Below are 19952 nucleotides of genomic sequence, written 5' to 3'. Positions count from 1 at the left end.
CTGCTCTATCCTCAGTCATCTTACATTGGACAGAAGACAACCAACAGGTGTTACGAAATTAGACCAAGTAACCAATCACAGGCCTGCCTGTTAAAATGAAGCTGTCGAAGACCAAATAAGGGACAGTGGCCGAGGTTACGTTGAGGCAAACTTATGAATATCCTTACAAATAAAACATATCAACTAAAATCCAAGTACAAGGCAAACATTTTTTTTCGAAAACTTTAATCTTCAATATGTCCTTATCACATGGTACATGTCAGAAGACAACATGTTTCTAAACAACTGTGTGACAATAGTTAATCATTCTTTAAATCTCTTTTATGGAATAGCCAAAACAATTGTAATAATTTATTCTAGACATCTGTAGAGACAGACATATATGAAGTTAAATGCTGAGGAAATCAACCCATTATCAAATAATAAATTCCATGGAATATAATTCATCTTCAAGAATATATCAAACTTGACCAAGAATTGTACTTCATGCCTTGTTGAACAAAGGTGTTACCAGTACTGTAGTTAAGTTGCATTGTTTGTTGAAAAACTTGTGAGAGTCAGGTATTATACTTAAAGTTGCATGTATAATAATGCATTATCGTCACTTCTGTAATTCAAAGCGGAGAAGCATATTACATACAATACTCAAAGTTCTGGACTTAAACATGTGTATACATATGTTTTCATAGAATTGAAAAAGGAAGTCACAGAAAAACTCAATGATACATTTAAATTGAACCAACAGGTCAGGTACAATAAGTGTGTGTGTATGGCGTGTATTTTTACAAACCATCGAATGTACACATTGAAGAAGAGTCTATTATAATATTGTATAGTATACTCAGTATAATATTGTATACTCAGCCGCCAATCAAAAGTTAAGGCCACAAATCACAGTACTACACAGCACTAAAAGCTTTGGCAAACAAAGTACATGTGTGTACCAACCTGTATACAGAAATGTATACAGAAATGTATACATATACACATTCAGATAATCTTTACACAGCAAGTTTACTACATTGTATTGTTTCTTTATGGGCTTATGGTCTGATATCAGAATAAATTTCATTCAGCTTTACAGGCAAACGATTGTGATAAAATGAATCTGGCATATTTGTTGAAACAGGTATCGTTAAAATGTCCTATTTTGCTACAGTTGAGTTTCCTCTAAGCCTGTAGTTCTTTCATCCTGTTGAGCGCGCTGCCGGCTTTGAACCACTCGATCTGTCCCTCGTTGAAGGTGTGGTTGAGCAGGATGGTGTCCTCGCTACCGTCCGCGTGCTTCAGAACACACGTCACTTGCTACATGGGTGTGAACACAAATTAATTACGATAAACTGTGTAAAGCTGCAAAGTTGCGAGTACAGAAATGAATTACGATAGAACCACATAAAGCTACATGGGTGTGAATATAAAACATGAATTACAATAAACCGCGTAAAGCTACAAGGATGCGAGAACAGAAACGGAAAATAATTACTATAAACCGCGTAAAGCAGCAAAGATGCCACGACAGAAAAGAATATTAAGACAAACTGCGTAAAGAAGCCATATGAAATTAAATGCACTGCACTACACAAAAGCATTTCTCTGAAAATCCACAATTTGAAAATGAAAATGGAAACTTACCGATCCAGGCGCCAAGCCAGCGAGCCCCACTAGCGAGATTCTGTCGCTGGGTTGGACCTTGTCATAGTCAGCGGGGTTGTCGAATGTAAGCGGAAGCATGCCTTGCTTCTTCAGATTGGTTTCTGTGAAAAGAAGACAATAATATTAATACAAAATGCAATTGATCTCTATTTGAGACCTGCAAAAGTTCACAAAAACACAGTATTTTATTTTCAATGTCTTCAATTGCGAGTTGGCACTTTGGCGTTGACATACCGTGAATACGAGCAAAGCTCTTGACAATGATGGCACGACCGCCGAGGTGCCTGGGCTCCAGCGCTGCGTGCTCTCTGCTGCTGCCCTCGCCGTAGTTCTCGTCTCCGACCACCACCCACTTCAGACCATGTGCCTACAGCAAGAACAAAAAATCTCCTTTAAGTATAAGATCCACTTTTGCCTTAATGTTGGATTTCTATGACAGACTCATCTTAAGTTAGATACTATGCTTCTACACGTATAAACTTAACCTTCATCATCATTGTATTTCATACCCTTAACAAGTTGGAGTGTATACAAAGTTTAGCTTCCAGTTTTTTTTTTAATCAGGGAGTACTGAGAATACTTTTTAAGTTTAAGACATAACACTTAGTTGCAGAGGTTACTACAAAGTTTTTCTGACAAGTCAGCTTAGTATGGCTTTCAAAAACTTTATTTCAGTATTACTCTGCAGACCATTGCTGCTTATCTGTTACTTGTAGGCTTTTAGCTAGGATTTATAGACAGGGCATCCAACAGTGGGAGTTGGTACCAGTTGGAGTTCCCTAATAATACAATATAATGGGCTCTATGGGTTAACAAGTACCTGGTAGTTTTGCTTGTCAATCAATTTGCATGCTGTCCCAGTGTCTGCTATGAAGAAAAAACCACAGTGTGCAGTGTGTATGGGGGGAACACGTGTATGTAATTACCAGGGAAGCTGGGTGTCTAATTTCTTTGTTCTCTTAGTGTATGCCATCCGGAAGACGCCTTGACGCCATGCTAGCTAACAGCCTGGTTACCTTGTAGTGTCTAGCAGCGTCAGGTACAGCCCCCCAGCTTCCGGTTAACACATTCTCCACATTGTTGGCTTCTCCATTCACAATGTTGATGGCTCTGAAACAATCACGAGGAACATATTTTTTCAACCTAAAATATAGAATTCACATCGCAACAAAGTCTGATGAAAATATTATACGGATACTTATTTCCTCCATTAGCTATCATACATGTAACAGTTAAGTAGATGTTTTGTGTCCATTTGTAAAAAATGTTATTAGAATATTTGGTCATTTCTGAACTGACCCAATGAAACAGTTGTTTGAGATGTTGTCCAGATGTCCGCGGTACTTGAGCCAGGGGCCGGCGGCGCTGATGTGGTCAGTTGTACACTTGCCCCTTACCTTGGGGGAGGGGGGGAGGCACAGTAAGTTAGTTTCATGAAACTAGTTTAATTTGTGAAACTATGACAAAGACAACACTGCACAAAACCACAATAGTTATTCCATTTAGAAAACATAATGCATTCCCTATCAAATGTTAACAGCCACACACAACCTTATTTGCTTTCACTATATATACTTGTGCAACCAACACTGTGATTTGTCCACACTATTTTGTATGGTGGCTTCAGCTTAAGTTTCACACTGTTGCTAGCATACATTTTTAATCATTTGGGAAAGAGTTTAGTTTACGTATGTAATGTAGCCATCCAAAGTGTTTGAAAAACAATCGCAAAAACACAGAAAACCAGACTAAAAATAATATCTCCCTATGAATTGATAGCCCCTTCCATTGACCCCATGACCTGGAATGTCTTCCAGCTGTCAGCCAAGGTTGGCAAATGACTAATTCTACCAACTCTGAACTCTACTTCCTGTTACTCCCACAACTCTGATCTTTTACCCTTTACTTCCTGTCACGCTGTGGTGAAACCTGCCTACATATAGCTGAAGGAAATTACTGCAGAAACACAGACATACATACCGGTACCATAAAAAAACAGCTGCGTACACTGGAAGACAATTGTCAAGGTCACAGACTGACCTTGATAAGTACGGCCATGTCTTCATGGTCCTTGCTGTCCCACTTGTCGAAGGGACTCAGCAGCTGGAGGCGGTCGCTCTTGGAATCCACGTCGACCCCAACTCCCGTACCATCTTCCGGTGGGTGCTGGTAGGTGTCCTGTCCGGGGTCAAAGCCCTACAGAACAAGTAAGAGATAGCAGACTTCACCCCATTGACCGTATGCTCCCTAAGTAATTAATCCAGTGAGAATAAGCTAAACTTTGGTAAAACCTTCGTTTTTATCTTAACATCAGTCGCCAGAATCATTGAGATGTTATCAAACGAGATGTACATGTAACTACGTAGCAAGACATTGAATGTTGTTACCTTGATGTTTCAGTAGCAGAGTATATTATTACAGGGAGGGGTTGCTAGCCCTTCTCCTTTATTATAACGTGCTCGAGGCACCTCCTGGAACACGGGACCCTCATTTTATGTCCCTACCAAAAGATGGGTGCAGCCCCAACCAGGATTTGAACAAGGGTCCCACAGTTACCAACTAATATTGGAACCAGGAGCTTAACTGTGAGGGTATTACCAATAGAGCTACAGTGATTCCCTAGGTCATTGAATGTACCAACTAAAAAAGATTTTAAAAAACACTTAAGACTTACCTTTGCGGGTAGCTCATCACCAAATGGGCTCTCCAGCTTAAACTTCTCACCTGAAAATAGACAAAAGAACCACATAATTCTTTGACTACTTACCTAGCCTCTCCTACTCCATTAACAGTAACATTTTCACAGTTACGTAAAAGATTTGTTCACAAATTTTTATACAAAAATTAGATGGGTAGATGAGTTTCTAATCAATATCATCAACTTTATACTTGACAATGCTAAGGTGAAGTTTTGATCACAATAAAGACATATGTCATGGACCCCACATGGGAGATTGAACTGCTAGTTGAACAAGCTCATCGTTATGAGTCTACCATACTGACCGTTTGCACCAGTCAGTTCGTCTGTCTCTGGGTTGAAATCCAGGGTACCAGCTATGGACAGGGCTGTGACAATCTGTCAAGAGAGCATACAGAATAATCCTCATTTATAAGCTAGTTCATGGTTTCAAATGCGCATGCACAGGGTCAAAGGTCTCTAACTTGTAAACAGTTCCTGTCCAGAATGTGTTTTGTTTATGTGTCAGGGGCCTTCAAGTTCAACGGTTGACACATTACCTACAACGCATCATACTGTGCATATGCAGTTCAAAATCGCGAACCAGCTTATTGTAAAAAGGTAAAGGTTTTTTCATAGCCTTTATTAGGACATATATTTAGGGGACGTAAGGTTGTGTCTTGTGCCTACTATTTGAAGAGAGAGCCCATCATCCCTCTCCTTTCACTGCCTTTTTCCTCCCCAACTGAAGTCAGGTATACCCATTTACACTTTGGCAGAGTGAGGAAAGTGCCTTTCCCAAGGACACAACGCCTGGCCTAGTGTAGCTAAGGAATCAAACCCTTGACCTTACCATCCAAGGTTCACTAGCCTAATCTCTGGGCCATTGATTAAGATAGTCAGGCATTTAGCATAGCTGCAAAGAGTAACCACTTTCACACTTTGCAGGCACAGGTAACAAAAAAAAGGGGGAACAAAATAACACAGCTAGCGCAAGGAACAAAAATCTATACAGACCTCTGGGGATGTGACGAAGGCGTGAGTGGCGGGGTTCGCGTCGTTGCGCCCGGTGAAGTTGCGGTTGTAGGACGTGACGATGGTGTTCTTCTCGCCCTTCTTGATGTCCTGCCTGTCCCATTGGCCGATACACGGTCCGCAGGCATTGGCTAGGACTACGCCTCCCATATCCCTCAGCACTTCAGCCTATAAGAACAAAGAAAACTTCTCATTTCAGGGTCTTCATAAAATTAGAAAAAACAGGCCAACAAAAAAGACCCTGCAGTTCCCGAAAAAAACTGCTAGGTGGCCCAGACCTATGTAATTTCTTTCTGTGCCTAAGATCTACATGACTCTGTCACTGAAAAATCATGACCAATGTGATATCAAAATTGAAAGTTTTGCTGCAGTACCATAGAGAGCCGCTAGGGGGGCAAACCTCATACCCATAAACTGTTAACCTTGGCAAACGTAAATAAGTATCTACATACAAAAACAATAATTTTCCTCTTAGCTTATGAAAAGAGCTGCCAAATTTCCTTTCCTTTAGCACTCTACAGGTGTCAGATAAAACTACATTATTTGTGTTGGTATCATGAAAAGGTAGTCTCAGTCAATGATATAGCCTAATTCTAATCTAACTTTCTATAGACAATGATCATTTTTATTGTTTCAAGCAGTCAAAAAAGTTTGGTTTTGAAAACCTGTCAGATGCAGAGTAATATGTAAGACATAGAGAGTAGCATAATGCAGTGTATGGACTAATATCTAGTGTGACAACGTGAACTTGACTTACAATGCCGTCTCTCTCAATGGTTGCTCGGATCTGTTCTGAACCAGGAGTCACGGTGAACAATGATCTAAAATAAAGCAAAACAAACTGGTAAAAATTTTTATCAAAATCATAAGGATACTTATCTGCAATCCCTAAAGGCGCAAAACCATCCAAAACGCACATACCAGTAGAACTTGAAATATAAAATACAACAATTACTACATGATATAATTTTTTCCCCCAATACACTGCTTCCGACAAATACATGAATTCCCATAACGATGCAGAAAGTAGAGACTACATTTAAGCATCTTAATGTCAACAGGGGTCGGACTATTCTGCATGGAACTGATCTTTGCAGCAAACCGGACTTAGAATAGGGTGGATACCTGGCTAGGACTTCACCCGTCACTTACTTTGACTTGATTCCATGGTCCAAGGCCTGTTTGGCAATGCTGGCTGCCCGTCCCATATCCTCATAACTACTGTTGGTACAGCTTCCGATCAGACCTGGACAAAAAATAAACAACTACCTTACATCTGGACCTAGTAAAGATCCTTCCATTTTGGATGACAACTGCTAGATATATCTAAAATGAACTTCATAGAAAATATGTAAATATTTACACTGTGGATTAACACTACCATCATATTGTTGCTTTGTAAGACACAGAAAAGTGATAATTCTTTTAAAAAGACCATTGATAAAAAGAATATTCTACTTTATAGTAAGGAAAGCACTCAACACAGTAGTGAAAATTAGTTTCTTTGCAATTCAACAATTAAAAACTATGTACTTTTGCTTTCTAAGATAGCCTGTATTTACACAAGCTCTCGGCCGGAGGTTATTGACCCCCAAGCCCAAGGGGGGTGGCGGTTACAGGACCGGCTGGCCACTAGGAGCGTGATTCGTCAGGCTACTTTCTAAGACAGTTCTTGAAAACAACATTGTATACAGGACATTTTCAGAGCATATTCTTAATAAGACACAATCTTTACTTTCTTACAACATGAACCTACATCTACAGTGACCTACCAACTCTGATGTCCAGTGGCCAGCCATTCTTCTTGGCTCTCTCTCCAACTTCAGCCACGGGCGTGGCCAGGTCGGGGGTGAACGGACCATTGATGTGCGGCTTCAGCTGAAAGTATCAAGACGTTTACTGTAAGTTCAATTATTGTTGCGGAGACTTAATTTCACAGTAGAAGAAAAGGTTTTTGCAGTGTTTTGGGGTTAAAACAATTCTGTAAGTACAGTTACTGTAGTAACACATTGGAAATGCATGTTTGCAATGGTTACCACAAAAAGACACTAATCAAAAACAAAACCACTGCAAACATGTCAAGATTTAGAGTATTGTAAATGTAGCAATGTTTGCGGTGGTTTTAAGTTCACAGCTTTCACCATGAACTCTTTACCGCAATCTTAGAACTATATATCCATGAATAGTTTCATCAGGTTGGTAAGTCACTGAATAAAAAGACTCTTTTTACTTTGTAAAAAGAGTCTTTTTATTTAGAACTATATAATTATACCGAGACAAGCCCTTCCATTGTGTGACTGTAGCGCTACTATTGTTTCAAACGGGAACTCAAAACCACCGCGTACAATCCATTTTCTCCCTACTGTGAAATTAAATCCCTGCGTACATTTACAGTATTTCAAACACAATAAACAGATTTACATTGCAGAAATGAACAGAACCAAAGGTAGTCTATAACTGTACCTTAAAACATTGCACTGTTGAAAGAGCTTACATGTATATAAAACAGCTTTTTACAGTTCTCTTTTTCAAAATAGAAAGTTTTGATGGATGCTTACTTCGCTGAGGTTGATCTCGATGAGTTGGTCATACTCGCATCCCTCATCTGGGTTCAGGTGCTCCGAGAATTCGTCAGCCAGGTTCGAGATCTCTGCAAAACAAGTGGGGGTGATTTCAGTCCTTTAGACATTCAAACAATCCTTAACGATCTTTAACCAAATTGCTTTACCCGGTAACAGCAAAGAGAGTTACGATAAACAAGAAATCATAGAAGTGCAACAAATTGTGATTTTCTCTACTAACTGTGGTGTCGTGTCGGCATAACGGTTAGGGTGTTTGGCCCAGAACGCAGAGGTCCTGGGTTCGATCCTGTGATATGTCACCGACATTGTGCCCCTGGGAAAGGCACTTTACACGACTTTCCTCAATTCACCCAGGTGTAAAAATGGGTACCTGACTTTGGTTGGGGAGGCAAGAGGCAGTACAAAGAGAGGGATGGGCTCCACCTTCCAACACCGTGCCCTAGACACAGTCCATAACAATTCACTGCCCCTACGGCCTCAAGAAGGTTATGGGACTACCTTTCTTTACCAACGATGACAGGAACAAAAACACCCGTACCTTCACGTCCGGTAGACACGAGGTAGTCCTTCATACGCTTGTTGTACGGGAAGATGGAGGTCGTGGCGCCGATTTCAGCGCCCATGTTACAGATGGTTCCCATGCCGGTACACGAGATAGAGTCCACGCCAGGACCATGGTACTCAACGATGGCGCCCGTACCGCCCTTCACGGTCAAGATATCCGCAACCTTCAGGATGACATCTATACAAACAAAAACAGACGTATTCTTTGTAAGTTTGTCATATACTGCTAGAGTTTACCATATCCAGTAAATGTATGTAGTTAAGTACTAGTAGCAGTACTAGTACCAATGAGTTGAAAACACAGGAAAAAATTGTTTTATCTCAAGTTGCAATTGTGACTGCAAAAAAAAAAAAAAAATTAGCAAAGATGATTTATATAAACTTTCTTGAATTATAATTTGATATATTGAGGCAAGATTGTGCAATGAAGGTCATTGAATGATTAATACTAGTCTTCCGACAAAGTCTATGAATTCTTATTAATAGTTACTACAACAATTTGATAAAATGCATGTAACTACAATTACCTTTAGGTGAAGTCCATCCACTTATTTCACCGGTAAGTTTCACACCAATAACCTACAAAACAAGTCAGGGTTTACCAAAAAAATGTCTAAGTATGTTTAACTTATTAATTATAAAATTGCATTGTCCACATTTTTTAATGAGCCTATTCAGCAGTTCATCTTCATTAAAGCAGTTTGACAGTAAACGTGGCAACATGTAGTACTGTTTCTACCCATTCAAATCAAGCCACACATACAGGTATAGTTTACGAGCTTAAGGCAATTGAAAAACATCTTATACAGACCTTCGGACACTTGAGTTCCCATGGAATCCCTGCCATGACGTCAACAGCATCCGCACCCCCTACACCTACACACACACCTCCCAGTCCACCTGAACACGTAAAAAACACACATCTTAAAAACTTTGTCCATTCTTATACGTTGTCCTATCGGATGGGGACGTAAAGCCGGCGGCCCCGTGTATGAGGGAGCTTTAGGGCCCCAAACCTCTGCACGTAAAAGAACCCAACACACTTATCGAAAAGAGTAGGGGTGACACAGTGTGCTTGGTAAAAAACACGCGAGCCGTAGCGAAGCCGCATTGTACTACTAGCTAACGAAAAAGCGTCATGCTTCGTCCTCAGTCTGAGGTTCGACCACTTTTATACATTAGTTCATACCAGGGCTGTCTCCAGGACTCCTCTCTCCGTCCCGGGACAGAAATTTGCATAAAAATGTATTTTTGCAAGCTCAAAATGACAAGCTCAACACAAAAAAATCAACATGGGCTCTCAAATAATGAGGGACTGAAAAAAATCTAAAGCCGGAAACAGCCCTGGTTCTTACTGAAGTTACTCAGGGTGATTTTGAAGGGGACCCCTAACCTCCAAACAGATGAGAAGATCATAATGTTCACATTACAATTTTTTCTCCTTACGTCTGCTTGGACCCACTACATGTACCTTGATAGTACACAGAAACAACTTTTTCTACACAATTCAGTAAGAGGCATCATCAATGGATGAATGGTTAGACAAGCATATACAGGATCGAGAGGTCACAAGTATAAAAAAATAATGAAATTCCTGGCTAGACGTTGTGTTTGACACTTTCCTCACCCCACCCAGGTGTAAAAATGGGTACCTGACTTTGGTTGGAGAGGTAAGGGTTAAAGTAGAGGGTTGGTCTCCGCTTCCAATACCGTACCCTAGATACAATCAATAACAAACTGCCCCTACAGCCTCATAGCTATTAAACTTTTACTATCTTCTTTTCTCTATTAAAAATGTATGACACAAAACAAAGTAGACGGACCTCCGTTGGGGGTGTGGCTGTCCGTGCCAATGAGCATGATTCCCGGGAAGGCGTAGTTTTCCAGCACAATCTGGTGGATGATTCCGCTGCCTGGCTTCCAGAAACCCACCCCATACTTCGCAGCGGCCGTCTGAAGGAAGTTGTACACCTCCTTGTTTATGTCCTGCAAGTACAGAACATGTTAGGAATGTGGGAAAGAAAGAGTCAAAGGAAGGAGGGGGAGGGAAAGAAGAACAGATGGAAGAAAGGAATAGAAAAAATGAGTGTATGTGCACCCAATATCACTCAATATTTGAGCCTCACAACTAATTACGATATGTGACTGTGGCTGCACTAAGGGTAAAGCAGTCATCCTCAATTGAGGTGAAGCATGATGCTTTTTCAAGTAGCTAGTGGTACTGCAATGCGGCGTCGCAGCAGCTTGCGTTTTTTGACCTAGCACACCCGGTCACCCCTTCTCTTCTCGATAAGTGTGTTGGGTTCTTTTACTAGTGCACCAGAATGTTATGTTATGTACATAAAGGTAGTATAATAATTGTACAATAGCATACAGCAAGTTCTTTATATTTATATTTACAATTTAAAAAACATTACAAAACTTTTGCTGTATTACTTTTTTGATTGAAATTTTGAATTTAATAGAATTTCAGATTCAAGTTCTGGGGGGGGGGGGGGAGTCAAGTTTGATTATATTTTGCTGACATTTTACTTAATTTTTCCTGAGCACCTAGATTTTCAGGTTATTCCCAAAGGTCAATTTCAAGCCATAAAAACACTTAAACTAGTCAAACACCTTAAAACCCTTGTCCTGTAGGACCCCTATGCAAATATGGGTTGCACATTACAGAGCCTTTATGTGGGTCCTGTATATGTACAGGTTGGGGATATTTTTCAGCTGAACGCATCACACTGCAGCAAAACGCAGTGAATGCAGAAGTAACTTTGCCACAGCAGCACAGAAAAAGTCAAAGGAAAATGACCTGATTAAGAAATCAAATAAATGAGATAATTTGCTTAGAAAACGCCAGCAGGATAGGGGTTTAACTTACCTTGGCACGGCTAAGATCTTTTTCTCCTCCGATCTGAGCCTCGATCAAGTGGTCACAGTGGATGGTGGAAGGAACAGCAACCTGACAACATTAAAAAAACCACACATCCAATGTTATTCTACAATAACAACAAATGTCAAAAACTTTCACCTATCAAAATTGAAAAGAGTACATGATATTAAGGTTTGTTAGAAGAACTTTTGGAAGTTGGTATGCGTAGGTTCGTACCTTTGGTAGACCACTTGAGATGAATTGTAGCATAGCCATCTGTCAAGTAATAAACACAAACATCATTAATATGATATGTAACAACTGAAAGACAATAGCTCTAACTTACATAGATGTATACGTATGATATGTATGATTAGGACATTACTAGTACAATAGCTACTCTTTTATTGAAACGTATCAGATAGCAAAACTGACAAAAGTGACATGATTTTACTGAGTGCCTAGTTCAAGTTAACACACTTTCTAATTGTATTATAGCTGCTAGTCTAAAATTGCTATGAGAAGACATACCTGGGCAGTGGCATCTTGCATGGCTACTCTGTCAGGCCTCAGCTTCAGGTAGGATACACCTCTTTCAATGTCCTGTAGTGAGAAAGACAAACAATAATCTATTACACTCATTAGCGCCACCTATCAACTCTTCCAGCAACTGCATGGTATTGGTAGGGTGAATGAAGAGATGTGTACAATGTATGGCTCTTTCTATATTCTAAAACTGAAGAGCAGGTCATAAAATATTATTTTTTTCACAAAGTCTATGACATACTTGAGACACAATAAATTGCAATGGGTGCTAAGATTGTTTGATAACTTATTACACAATGCAATGTTGTTGTTGTTATTGTTGTTTTTGTACAGACCTGCTTGACTGGATCATCCAGATGTCCGTATACAATCTTCTCAGCCAGTGTCATGGGGGCGTCAAGTCTGCAACATAATCACTACGGTTTAGAAATAGACATTCTGAAAAATAACATTATACAGACAGTACTATAAGCTTATTCTAAATGGTCTTATTCATCACTGCAAGTTATGGTGATAAATACTTTCTTCTATTGAAATCACTTTTATCTATCAAATTCTAATGAAAATAAAACAAAATGTACTTTTACCTCTTTCTTACGATGTTGATTTTCTTGTCCAGTGTTTCATATTCGACGAATCTGTCTGGCTCAAAGCGGCTCATAGCCGCCTAGAAAGAAAAAAAAAATCATCTCAATCAAACTTAGTACGTACAGGTCTCCTTATTACTTTTAATATTAGTAAAGGAGGCACACATTTACATATGTGCTGATGATAATAGAATGGAGAGAAGGTTCATAATATGAAAAGAGGGTCTTAAGTTTGATTCCAAGCAGAGTTGGAGTTCACAATTTAAACAGGTGCTTTCAAATAACATTTAAACACAAGCTATTGTGAGAAAAAATGGAACACAGAACAAAACAGACAAAAAAACATACAACTGGTCAACCTTTTAATTCTACTAGTACATGTATTTACCTTCTGTGCCAGGGCACTGCTTGAGTGGAAGAACCGTGCATGGTTGGCATGTTCTGCCAGGCGTTTAGCCTGTGGAGGGGAAAAACATTCATCATAAAAATCATAACACAAATGTATAACAGTAAAGTACATTACAAACCAACAGCAACGGAAATAGATGTAAGGTGGATTCTGGGCTCAATTATGGATGGTATTTACAAAACTTTCTCACCTAATCATAAACTGCGCCAATATTCAACAAGAACCTTGATTACTTTCTACATTTCAACAAAACTACTATTTCATTTTTTTTTTCAAATTGAAACAGATAACTTGTTCTTGATCCTTCTACAAGTAATCTTTAACTGTACATAGATCATGTGTTTGACCAATTGCACTATTTTTCTGAAAACATTTGACATGACTAGACTTTGGCCATATTTACTCAAATGGGTTTCTTCCATATGGAGTCAACAACACCGAGAATCTCGGTCCGAGATATAAAAAACCACAGTTGTGGTAATTAAGGGCCAATAACACTGACATGGATTGTGTTTAATAATAATAGAACCAAAAATTCAACCAAAACATTTGTATTTGCTCAAAGGACATTACTGTTATCTACTTTGACTTTACTGTTGCAAAATGTGAGTCTGAGGAAAATGGAGTTGTATACTCGGAACTAAATATTCATTGTGGAGTCAGGTGTGCCAAAAGGAAAGTGGCTGATTTACAGAATGGGGCGTGAAGGAATCATAAATAAGAACAAAGTCAGCTAAAGGGAGATTCCCAGAAAGGAGTGAAGTAAAAATGACCTCAATATGGTGATTCATTATTACGCAACTTGTCTTGCTACATATATATACTAGTATATACTATGTCGCAACAATTAATAATACATGTAGTGAGCAGTTGGGGGGCTTAAGTCAGAATCAAAATCAATTTCTATCTGGAATTTTGAAAATTGTGTACACTACTAAATCATCAAGGATAGAACTTATTAAGGGGAATGATTATGACTAGAAAATTATGACTATAATCATGTAAAACATGTTGTCCAAATGCGGATTCAGTTACTAGTACACTAGTGTCAATAACAGATTTAGTGTCAATAACAGATTTTTAATACATATTTTTGTACAGCAAGAAAATAGAAATATTATCCTCAACAGTTTTGCTTGTAAAATTCTGACATTTTTCAAGGTACAACACTCTTCGATTGAAAATCAAATAATTTCATATTGGACGGATAAAACTTTAAATTTTTCTGTTTAGTTTTCCATCATTTTCAGTCAGTATACCGTTTCATTTCAATCCACGACTAGATAATAAACCACTCTATTTTATTGACAAACCCAAACATTTATCGCTGCTTCATGAATACTGAAATAGGTTATCATAATTATCATTAAAGCATATAAATCTGAACTTTTCATGTGAAAGTGTCCTCAAACCAAGGTCACAATCCACCGCTGACATTGTGGGCCATTTTCTACCGCCGTGGACAAAATCTTTACACCACTACCTAGCAAAAATATCGAAAAATCATAAAAGCATACATATAATTGTATATTAACGCTTAATATAAAAGATCTGTGGTAAAAACCTGACCTGTCTCGAGCCGAGTCGGAAGATGTACGCCATTCTGCTTCTTACAAAGATGGACGATAAAGACCACTACCCATAATACCCTTCTGGTCAAAGGTCACAATAAGGACTGCCTCACTTTTACGGGGATATAATACTCTTTAATTTATTAAAATATTATATTGAAATGCTGATAAAATGTATTCCCTTATTAAAAAATGTTAATATCATATTGAAATATACTCATACAATATTTAATGGTTTCTAGAAACCATATCTAACGTATTAGTAAAACAAATAGTGTGAGACAACCCCCATATTTATACATTTTAACGTCTTCTGATTGGTGAAAATTTAAAGAAAATGGCGGTAACTCATCAGTAGGATCTGTCAAGCTTTACCTTTTTTTTCGTCAAAATACGATCTTTTTAGACGGTTTCTTTCCCTTTGTATCTGGTTTTTGGCAAACATGGGCTATCTGAAGTTGTTTGGCATCGCCTTAGCAGCCAGTTGTGTGGTAGACTTGTTGTATCTTCTAATTTTCCGGCGACGGAAGAGAGTGAGTTCTGGAGAGAAGGCACAGAAGGGACACGTGATACACAAGGTACATATACATGGAGGTCATACATGTACTTGTCGTCTGCAAAAGATTGTATTTTCAACATTCATAGATTTTAACGTTGGTTCCCTCGTGTCATTGCCTGATCGAAAACCTGGAATATTTATATTAATGTTTTATGGTTAGTGTCTCCAAGGACATTCCTAAATAATGTCCATGGTGTCTCTTACTGGTAATTTATTATGTTTAAAGATATGAGATTGATAAACATGACACTTAAATAATTGACAGTAAGCTTATTCTATTTCCTTCAGAACTTTCCCAACTCCCATATGCACTATGTATTGTTTTAATTCGCGTCAATGGGCGCCACCATTTTGTTTCAATGTTGCCATTTTTACAGGTTTGCGATTTGTGGTGTTGTTCTTCTTTGTTTACTCGGACTAAAATTTCTGGACAACTCCCCTTTGGTTGGGTACGGAAGAACGTTGTTTGTGATCATGATTGACTTTTTGATTTTTCTACACAGGTGCTGTTCTTCCCAGATGCGCAGGTGTCCTGTCCCCGCCAGTCGCAGCCAGGTGGCTGTAAGATGAGGAGATGCAAATTTACACACGACACCACTTCTCTCAGTCAGCTCAAACAATACTTATGCAGGTTTGTGCCATTTATTATTTTCTGGTTCAGTTTTGAAAAAAAAAGAAGAAAGAAAACTCAAGCAGCTGCAATGCTACTGTAAATCTTGAAATGTTTGCAGTGTATTTTTTGCAGTTACCTCTTCATCACAAAGTCAGGACACTACCAATGTGTATTTCCATTGTATTCCTACTATAGAGTATACTACAGACTTGTTTTAATTGTGAACTTAAACACTGCTAAAATATAAGGTACTTTCTTCTACTGCAAAATTAAGTCCCCGCAAAAATAGTGAATTTACAACTAAGGCTTTAGATGTACATGTAATCACTTCAAGAAGAAGAAAGCTTTATCCAATGACTAAATGCTCGAGCTCTCTTTTTGTACACAGATATTCATCTATAATATCGTTGTATACACATGTACATGTACTGTGTATACTTGCTGTACTCTTTTAACATATCTGTCTTTGTATGATACATGTACGATGTAATTATTGGAAAAGTATTTCTGTATATTGAGTTTCTATTCTTTTTTTAAATGCCATATATGCAAGTTACTTGTTCCTTACAGTGCCAAGAAGACTTTAGACCTGTGTGTGTACACGATATCTTGTCTTGATCTGGCCAAAACTGTGGTTGACCTGCACCACAAGGGAGTCCTAGTCAGGATCATCACAGACAAGGAGCAGATGGAACAAACCGGGAGCCAAGTGTGGTACTTCAGGAGCGAAGGTGAGTGCGTTTCTCCAAAGAAAGATGAAGACCCTATCCACGCTGGGAAAATTTCTGGACGCACGACAATGGTGTGCGACATACAGCAGTTTCCTTTTCACACACAATTGCAAGAAACTCGGACTTGGAATAGCATTCTACGACATTGATTAAAATATCAGTTTTTCCATATTTTTTTGGCAACTCATGTACGAGCCTGCTCTGCTCTGGGCGGTTGTACATTCACCTTAGGCCTGGAGGTGGCGTATGACAAAATCATACGGGCCATAAAAATGGCTGCCGAACGACGCGCGGGCCAGTTCACACCCAAGACAAAAGGCTTCGACATACGATTTCGTCTTGTACGTTCAGAAATTTTGTGAATCGGGTCTAAGTTTGCTCTGATAAGCTGATTCACAGTTTATACCGCACATGGGAAAGTTTTCTTCATTAGGAAATCTATAAGTGGTCAGAAAGATTGAACAAATGACTGAAGACACAGAGTATAACAAGCAATAGATTTTGCATTCTTGTTCTTTCACATCTTCTTTGACTTTGGAATTGAAGCATTCTATGACATTAGTGATACATGTATTTTTGTGTGCAATTTAAGGCATTTATCTACTTTGACGATTTACAGTATGGTTGAAAGCCGTGCGCGTGGATGTTATCTACATTTGTATATAATCAAATCAACATGGCCTTAAATAGTTCTACTATAGGACTGTCTTATTCACTAATGTTTGTATTATGTTCCAGGTATCCAAGTCCGTCATGACAACAGCCCATACTTCATGCACCACAAGTTTGCCATAGTAGACAACTCCATCCTCATCAACGGGTCCTTCAACTGGACGCGGCAGGCCATCACGGGAAACTCCGAGAACCTCCTGGTCACCAACAGCAGGCGGATATTGCGACCGTACGCGGAAGAGTTCCAGCGATTGTGGAACATGTACGAGCCGGGACTGTTGAAGAAGCGAAGGGAGGAGTCCGAGAAGTTTCTGAAAGATTTAAAAGCCACAGGAACTAGCAACGGGATGCGACAGTAAACAGGGATTCTCTACAAAAAGGTTGTGCAAGTGAGGGCATTTGGCACTCCGCCCTTATTCCCCTCTTTAGTAAAAGCCCTCAGGCTGGTAAACGTTATGGGATGCGATAGTAAACGGGATTCTCTAGGAAAGGGTTCTCCAAGTGAGGGCATGGGGGCACAGCGCCCTTGGTCGCCTCTTTAGAAAAAGCCCTTGTAAAAGAAATGTAAGCATGCAACAGTAAACAGGGTTTTCTAGGAAAAAATTGAAAGGGGGAACATACTGTAGAGGTTTAGAGAATTTTAAGTGAAAATGGACCATTCTAAAGCTTCCTGAGGGACAAGATCACTGTCAGGCAGTTCACAGTGGAAGACTGGCTGCATGTGGTAGTAGCGGGCCTGATCGATCAAAATGTTATGCTTGTTACATGTAGATCATGTGCTTGCCAGGGTAAGGGGGTGTGTAGTCAGGGCATGGGGGTGCTGCGTCCTCTCTTAAAAAAAGCCCTGGTAAACATTATCAGTTGAGCTTTTAGTATTACTTGTACTAGAAGTCATATTGCAGTTGTTCAAAATAGGGAACTTTTCCCCTGCCACCTAACTTGCCACCTTACTTACTTGTTGCTTTAAATGTCAACTTTTTAAAAGAGTCATTGAATGTTTTCTAAAATATCATGCTTGGAGTACGAGCGTATGCTTCAAATTTTAACAGAGTAATGTTTAAGCCATGGTAGTTAAAAAGACTTTATGAAAAGTGCCTTATCTAGAACTCATGTTTAAGCCATGTTGATATAGTGTTACTAGTAGTATAGTGCCCTGATCAGCCTATTTCAGTAGTAATATTATGTTTAAGCCATGTTGTTACTTAAGAAAACGTTTTATATAATACCTTAACTTACATTTACCTGCATCTTCTTACTATTATTATTTTCAATCAATGTTATTGCATTTTAGTTAACAAAACCTTCAAGTTTTAAGTGATATGTGCCTTGACTAACAGTTAGTCAGTAACATAAATACCAAAAGTAATGTTGTTAATGTTAGTTAGCAAAACTACCTCATATTAATAGTGCATTGACTAACATAACAGCAGAATGTGTGTACCATACCACCATCAAATCAAACCACTGGCACCAAAAATGACAAAACTTTATGTACTATATACCTCATATGAAACAAACTTTATTTTTGTATTTTACTTGTATTAGCATAGGTTGTGAGGTAGATTTTCCACATTATTTGTAAGTAATAAACCAACTGTTATCTACTTGTTCTACTTGAATTGATTTAGGGTTGGACTTATTTGTGCCTTTTAGCAAAACAGCTCTTGCTAAGAATGAATGAGAAGGTAAATGTCCGATTGAAAATTTTATGTCCCTTGGCGGCGGTCGCCACAAACAACTCTCGGGTAGGGTTGGACAGGTAACCGGAAAACACAACTTTTCTTTTTTTGCTTGGCTGAATTAGACAACTAAATACATTGTATCATAGTCTGTTGTCATGGTAACTAATTACATATTCACAAGTGTGCAGAGTACTGGACTAATTGCTCACCAACAACGCAAAAGACTAATTTTGCATCAATTTTTCGAAATCAAAGCTTGGGCATTTGTCAGACCTCCTTGGTCAGAGAGAGAGAACTTAGATTATATAGTTTGTATGCAATCTTAATTTTGGTGACGCCCCAGGAGCGGGGGTCATAGAGAAAACACGTGAAACGCACAGATTTACAACGATCGTGATGTGAGACGATACAGCTCTTTTGTGGGTATGTGCGTAGCCCTGAAAAGGGCCGGGGGTTCCACGTGATGTTGAGTCCGATCCGTGATCCGTCAAAGCCGTTGGTTGTCCATGTTGACGTCCTGTTTATCCCCGCTCCCCGCGGATGCGACGAGCAAGCCGAATGCCCCTCACCAAGCGCTTGCGGACGATCACTCGCTTCGTCGTCTTCTGGTAGCTACGGATCTCTCTCAGGGCCACGGTGCTGGGCCTGTAGCGGCGGGACTTCCTAGCAGCGCCGCCGCCGTTGGTGACTCTCTTCGGTACGACGTACACGGTGGACTTGCGGGCGATGCGCTTGATGCGAGCCATGTTCGATCGGGAAGTCGTCTGTTTTGTTCTGGATGAGCTACGGAAAAATAAAGTAGTCTGTGGACGTTTTAGACCGGATTTATACAGCCTTCACTAATTGGATTATGTAGATTTGAATGAGCATGCCGTGTGATTGGTTAGCATTGCAATAACCTACGTTGTGATTGGTCAGTTCATGGAAGAAGACAACCTTTTTGACTTGCAAATGTTAACTCTTTGTCGGTGTGGCAAGCTCATTGTAGCACTTGTTATTAGGAAAATTACTTAATTGGAATGATTAGCATAAATTGTAATGAAACAAATTACAGAACGTTGTCTATTTTCCCTTGTTATGGCATGTCCAACGAGAAAAGAGTTTCTCTCAATTCAAAGATAGAACCTACTTTGGTTTGGCTTGAAGTTCGTTTCTATTCAGAACAGCATTTCCGTCAACTAGCATTTTAGTCAACGTACTTGTTAGGA

The 19952-nt window shown here is 39.2% G+C and overlaps 2 protein-coding genes across 2 annotated transcripts; one reads left to right on the top strand and one right to left on the bottom strand.

The window, feature by feature from the left end:
- Window positions 1-337: 337 nt before the first annotated feature.
- Window positions 338-14597, bottom strand: LOC136440266 (aconitate hydratase, mitochondrial-like). Its single transcript, XM_066436196.1, has 24 exons — window positions 14486-14597; window positions 12896-12964; window positions 12508-12587; window positions 12256-12322; window positions 11906-11977; window positions 11612-11650; window positions 11384-11464; window positions 10335-10497; window positions 9323-9411; window positions 9039-9090; window positions 8486-8689; window positions 7924-8015; window positions 7138-7243; window positions 6518-6611; window positions 6123-6186; window positions 5348-5533; window positions 4657-4729; window positions 4328-4377; window positions 3694-3849; window positions 2953-3050; window positions 2670-2763; window positions 1888-2020; window positions 1633-1754; window positions 338-1305 (listed from the first exon to the last, which is right to left on the bottom strand). The coding sequence occupies exons 1-24, from the start codon at window positions 14516-14518 to the stop codon at window positions 1171-1173; spliced, it is 2352 nt and encodes a 783-aa protein (XP_066292293.1). The 5' UTR covers window positions 14519-14597; the 3' UTR covers window positions 338-1170.
- Window positions 14598-14799: 202 nt separating this feature from the next.
- On the top strand, window positions 14800-18681 carry LOC136440287 (uncharacterized). Its single transcript, XM_066436226.1, has 4 exons — window positions 14800-15065; window positions 15550-15677; window positions 16230-16390; window positions 17129-18681. The coding sequence occupies exons 1-4, from the start codon at window positions 14931-14933 to the stop codon at window positions 17419-17421; spliced, it is 717 nt and encodes a 238-aa protein (XP_066292323.1). The 5' UTR covers window positions 14800-14930; the 3' UTR covers window positions 17422-18681.
- Window positions 18682-19952: the final 1271 nt, after the last annotated feature.

This window comes from Branchiostoma lanceolatum, chromosome 8 (genome assembly GCF_035083965.1).
Source record: "Branchiostoma lanceolatum isolate klBraLanc5 chromosome 8, klBraLanc5.hap2, whole genome shotgun sequence".
Classification (NCBI taxonomy): Eukaryota; Metazoa; Chordata; class Leptocardii; order Amphioxiformes; family Branchiostomatidae; genus Branchiostoma; species Branchiostoma lanceolatum.
This window is presented reverse-complemented; position numbering and strand designations above follow the sequence as displayed.

Excerpts from the sequence above, each read along its gene's own strand:
- LOC136440266 (XM_066436196.1), bottom strand. The coding sequence starts at position 14,518 with ATGGCGTACATCTTCCGACTCGGCTCGAGACAG. Across the intron at positions 11,651-11,905 it reads TGCAAGATGCCACTGCCCAG|ATGGCTATGCTACAATTCAT; the intron begins GTATGTCTTCTC and ends ATTACTTGACAG. Across the intron at positions 9,412-10,334 it reads CAGCCACACCCCCAACGGAG|GTGGACTGGGAGGTGTGTGT; the intron begins GTCCGTCTACTT and ends TTACGTGTTCAG.
- LOC136440287 (XM_066436226.1), top strand. The coding sequence starts at position 14,931 with ATGGGCTATCTGAAGTTGTTTGGCATCGCCTTAGCAGCCAGTTGTGTG. Across the intron at positions 15,066-15,549 it reads AGGGACACGTGATACACAAG|GTGCTGTTCTTCCCAGATGC; the intron begins GTACATATACAT and ends TTTTCTACACAG. Across the intron at positions 15,678-16,229 it reads CTCAAACAATACTTATGCAG|TGCCAAGAAGACTTTAGACC; the intron begins GTTTGTGCCATT and ends TGTTCCTTACAG.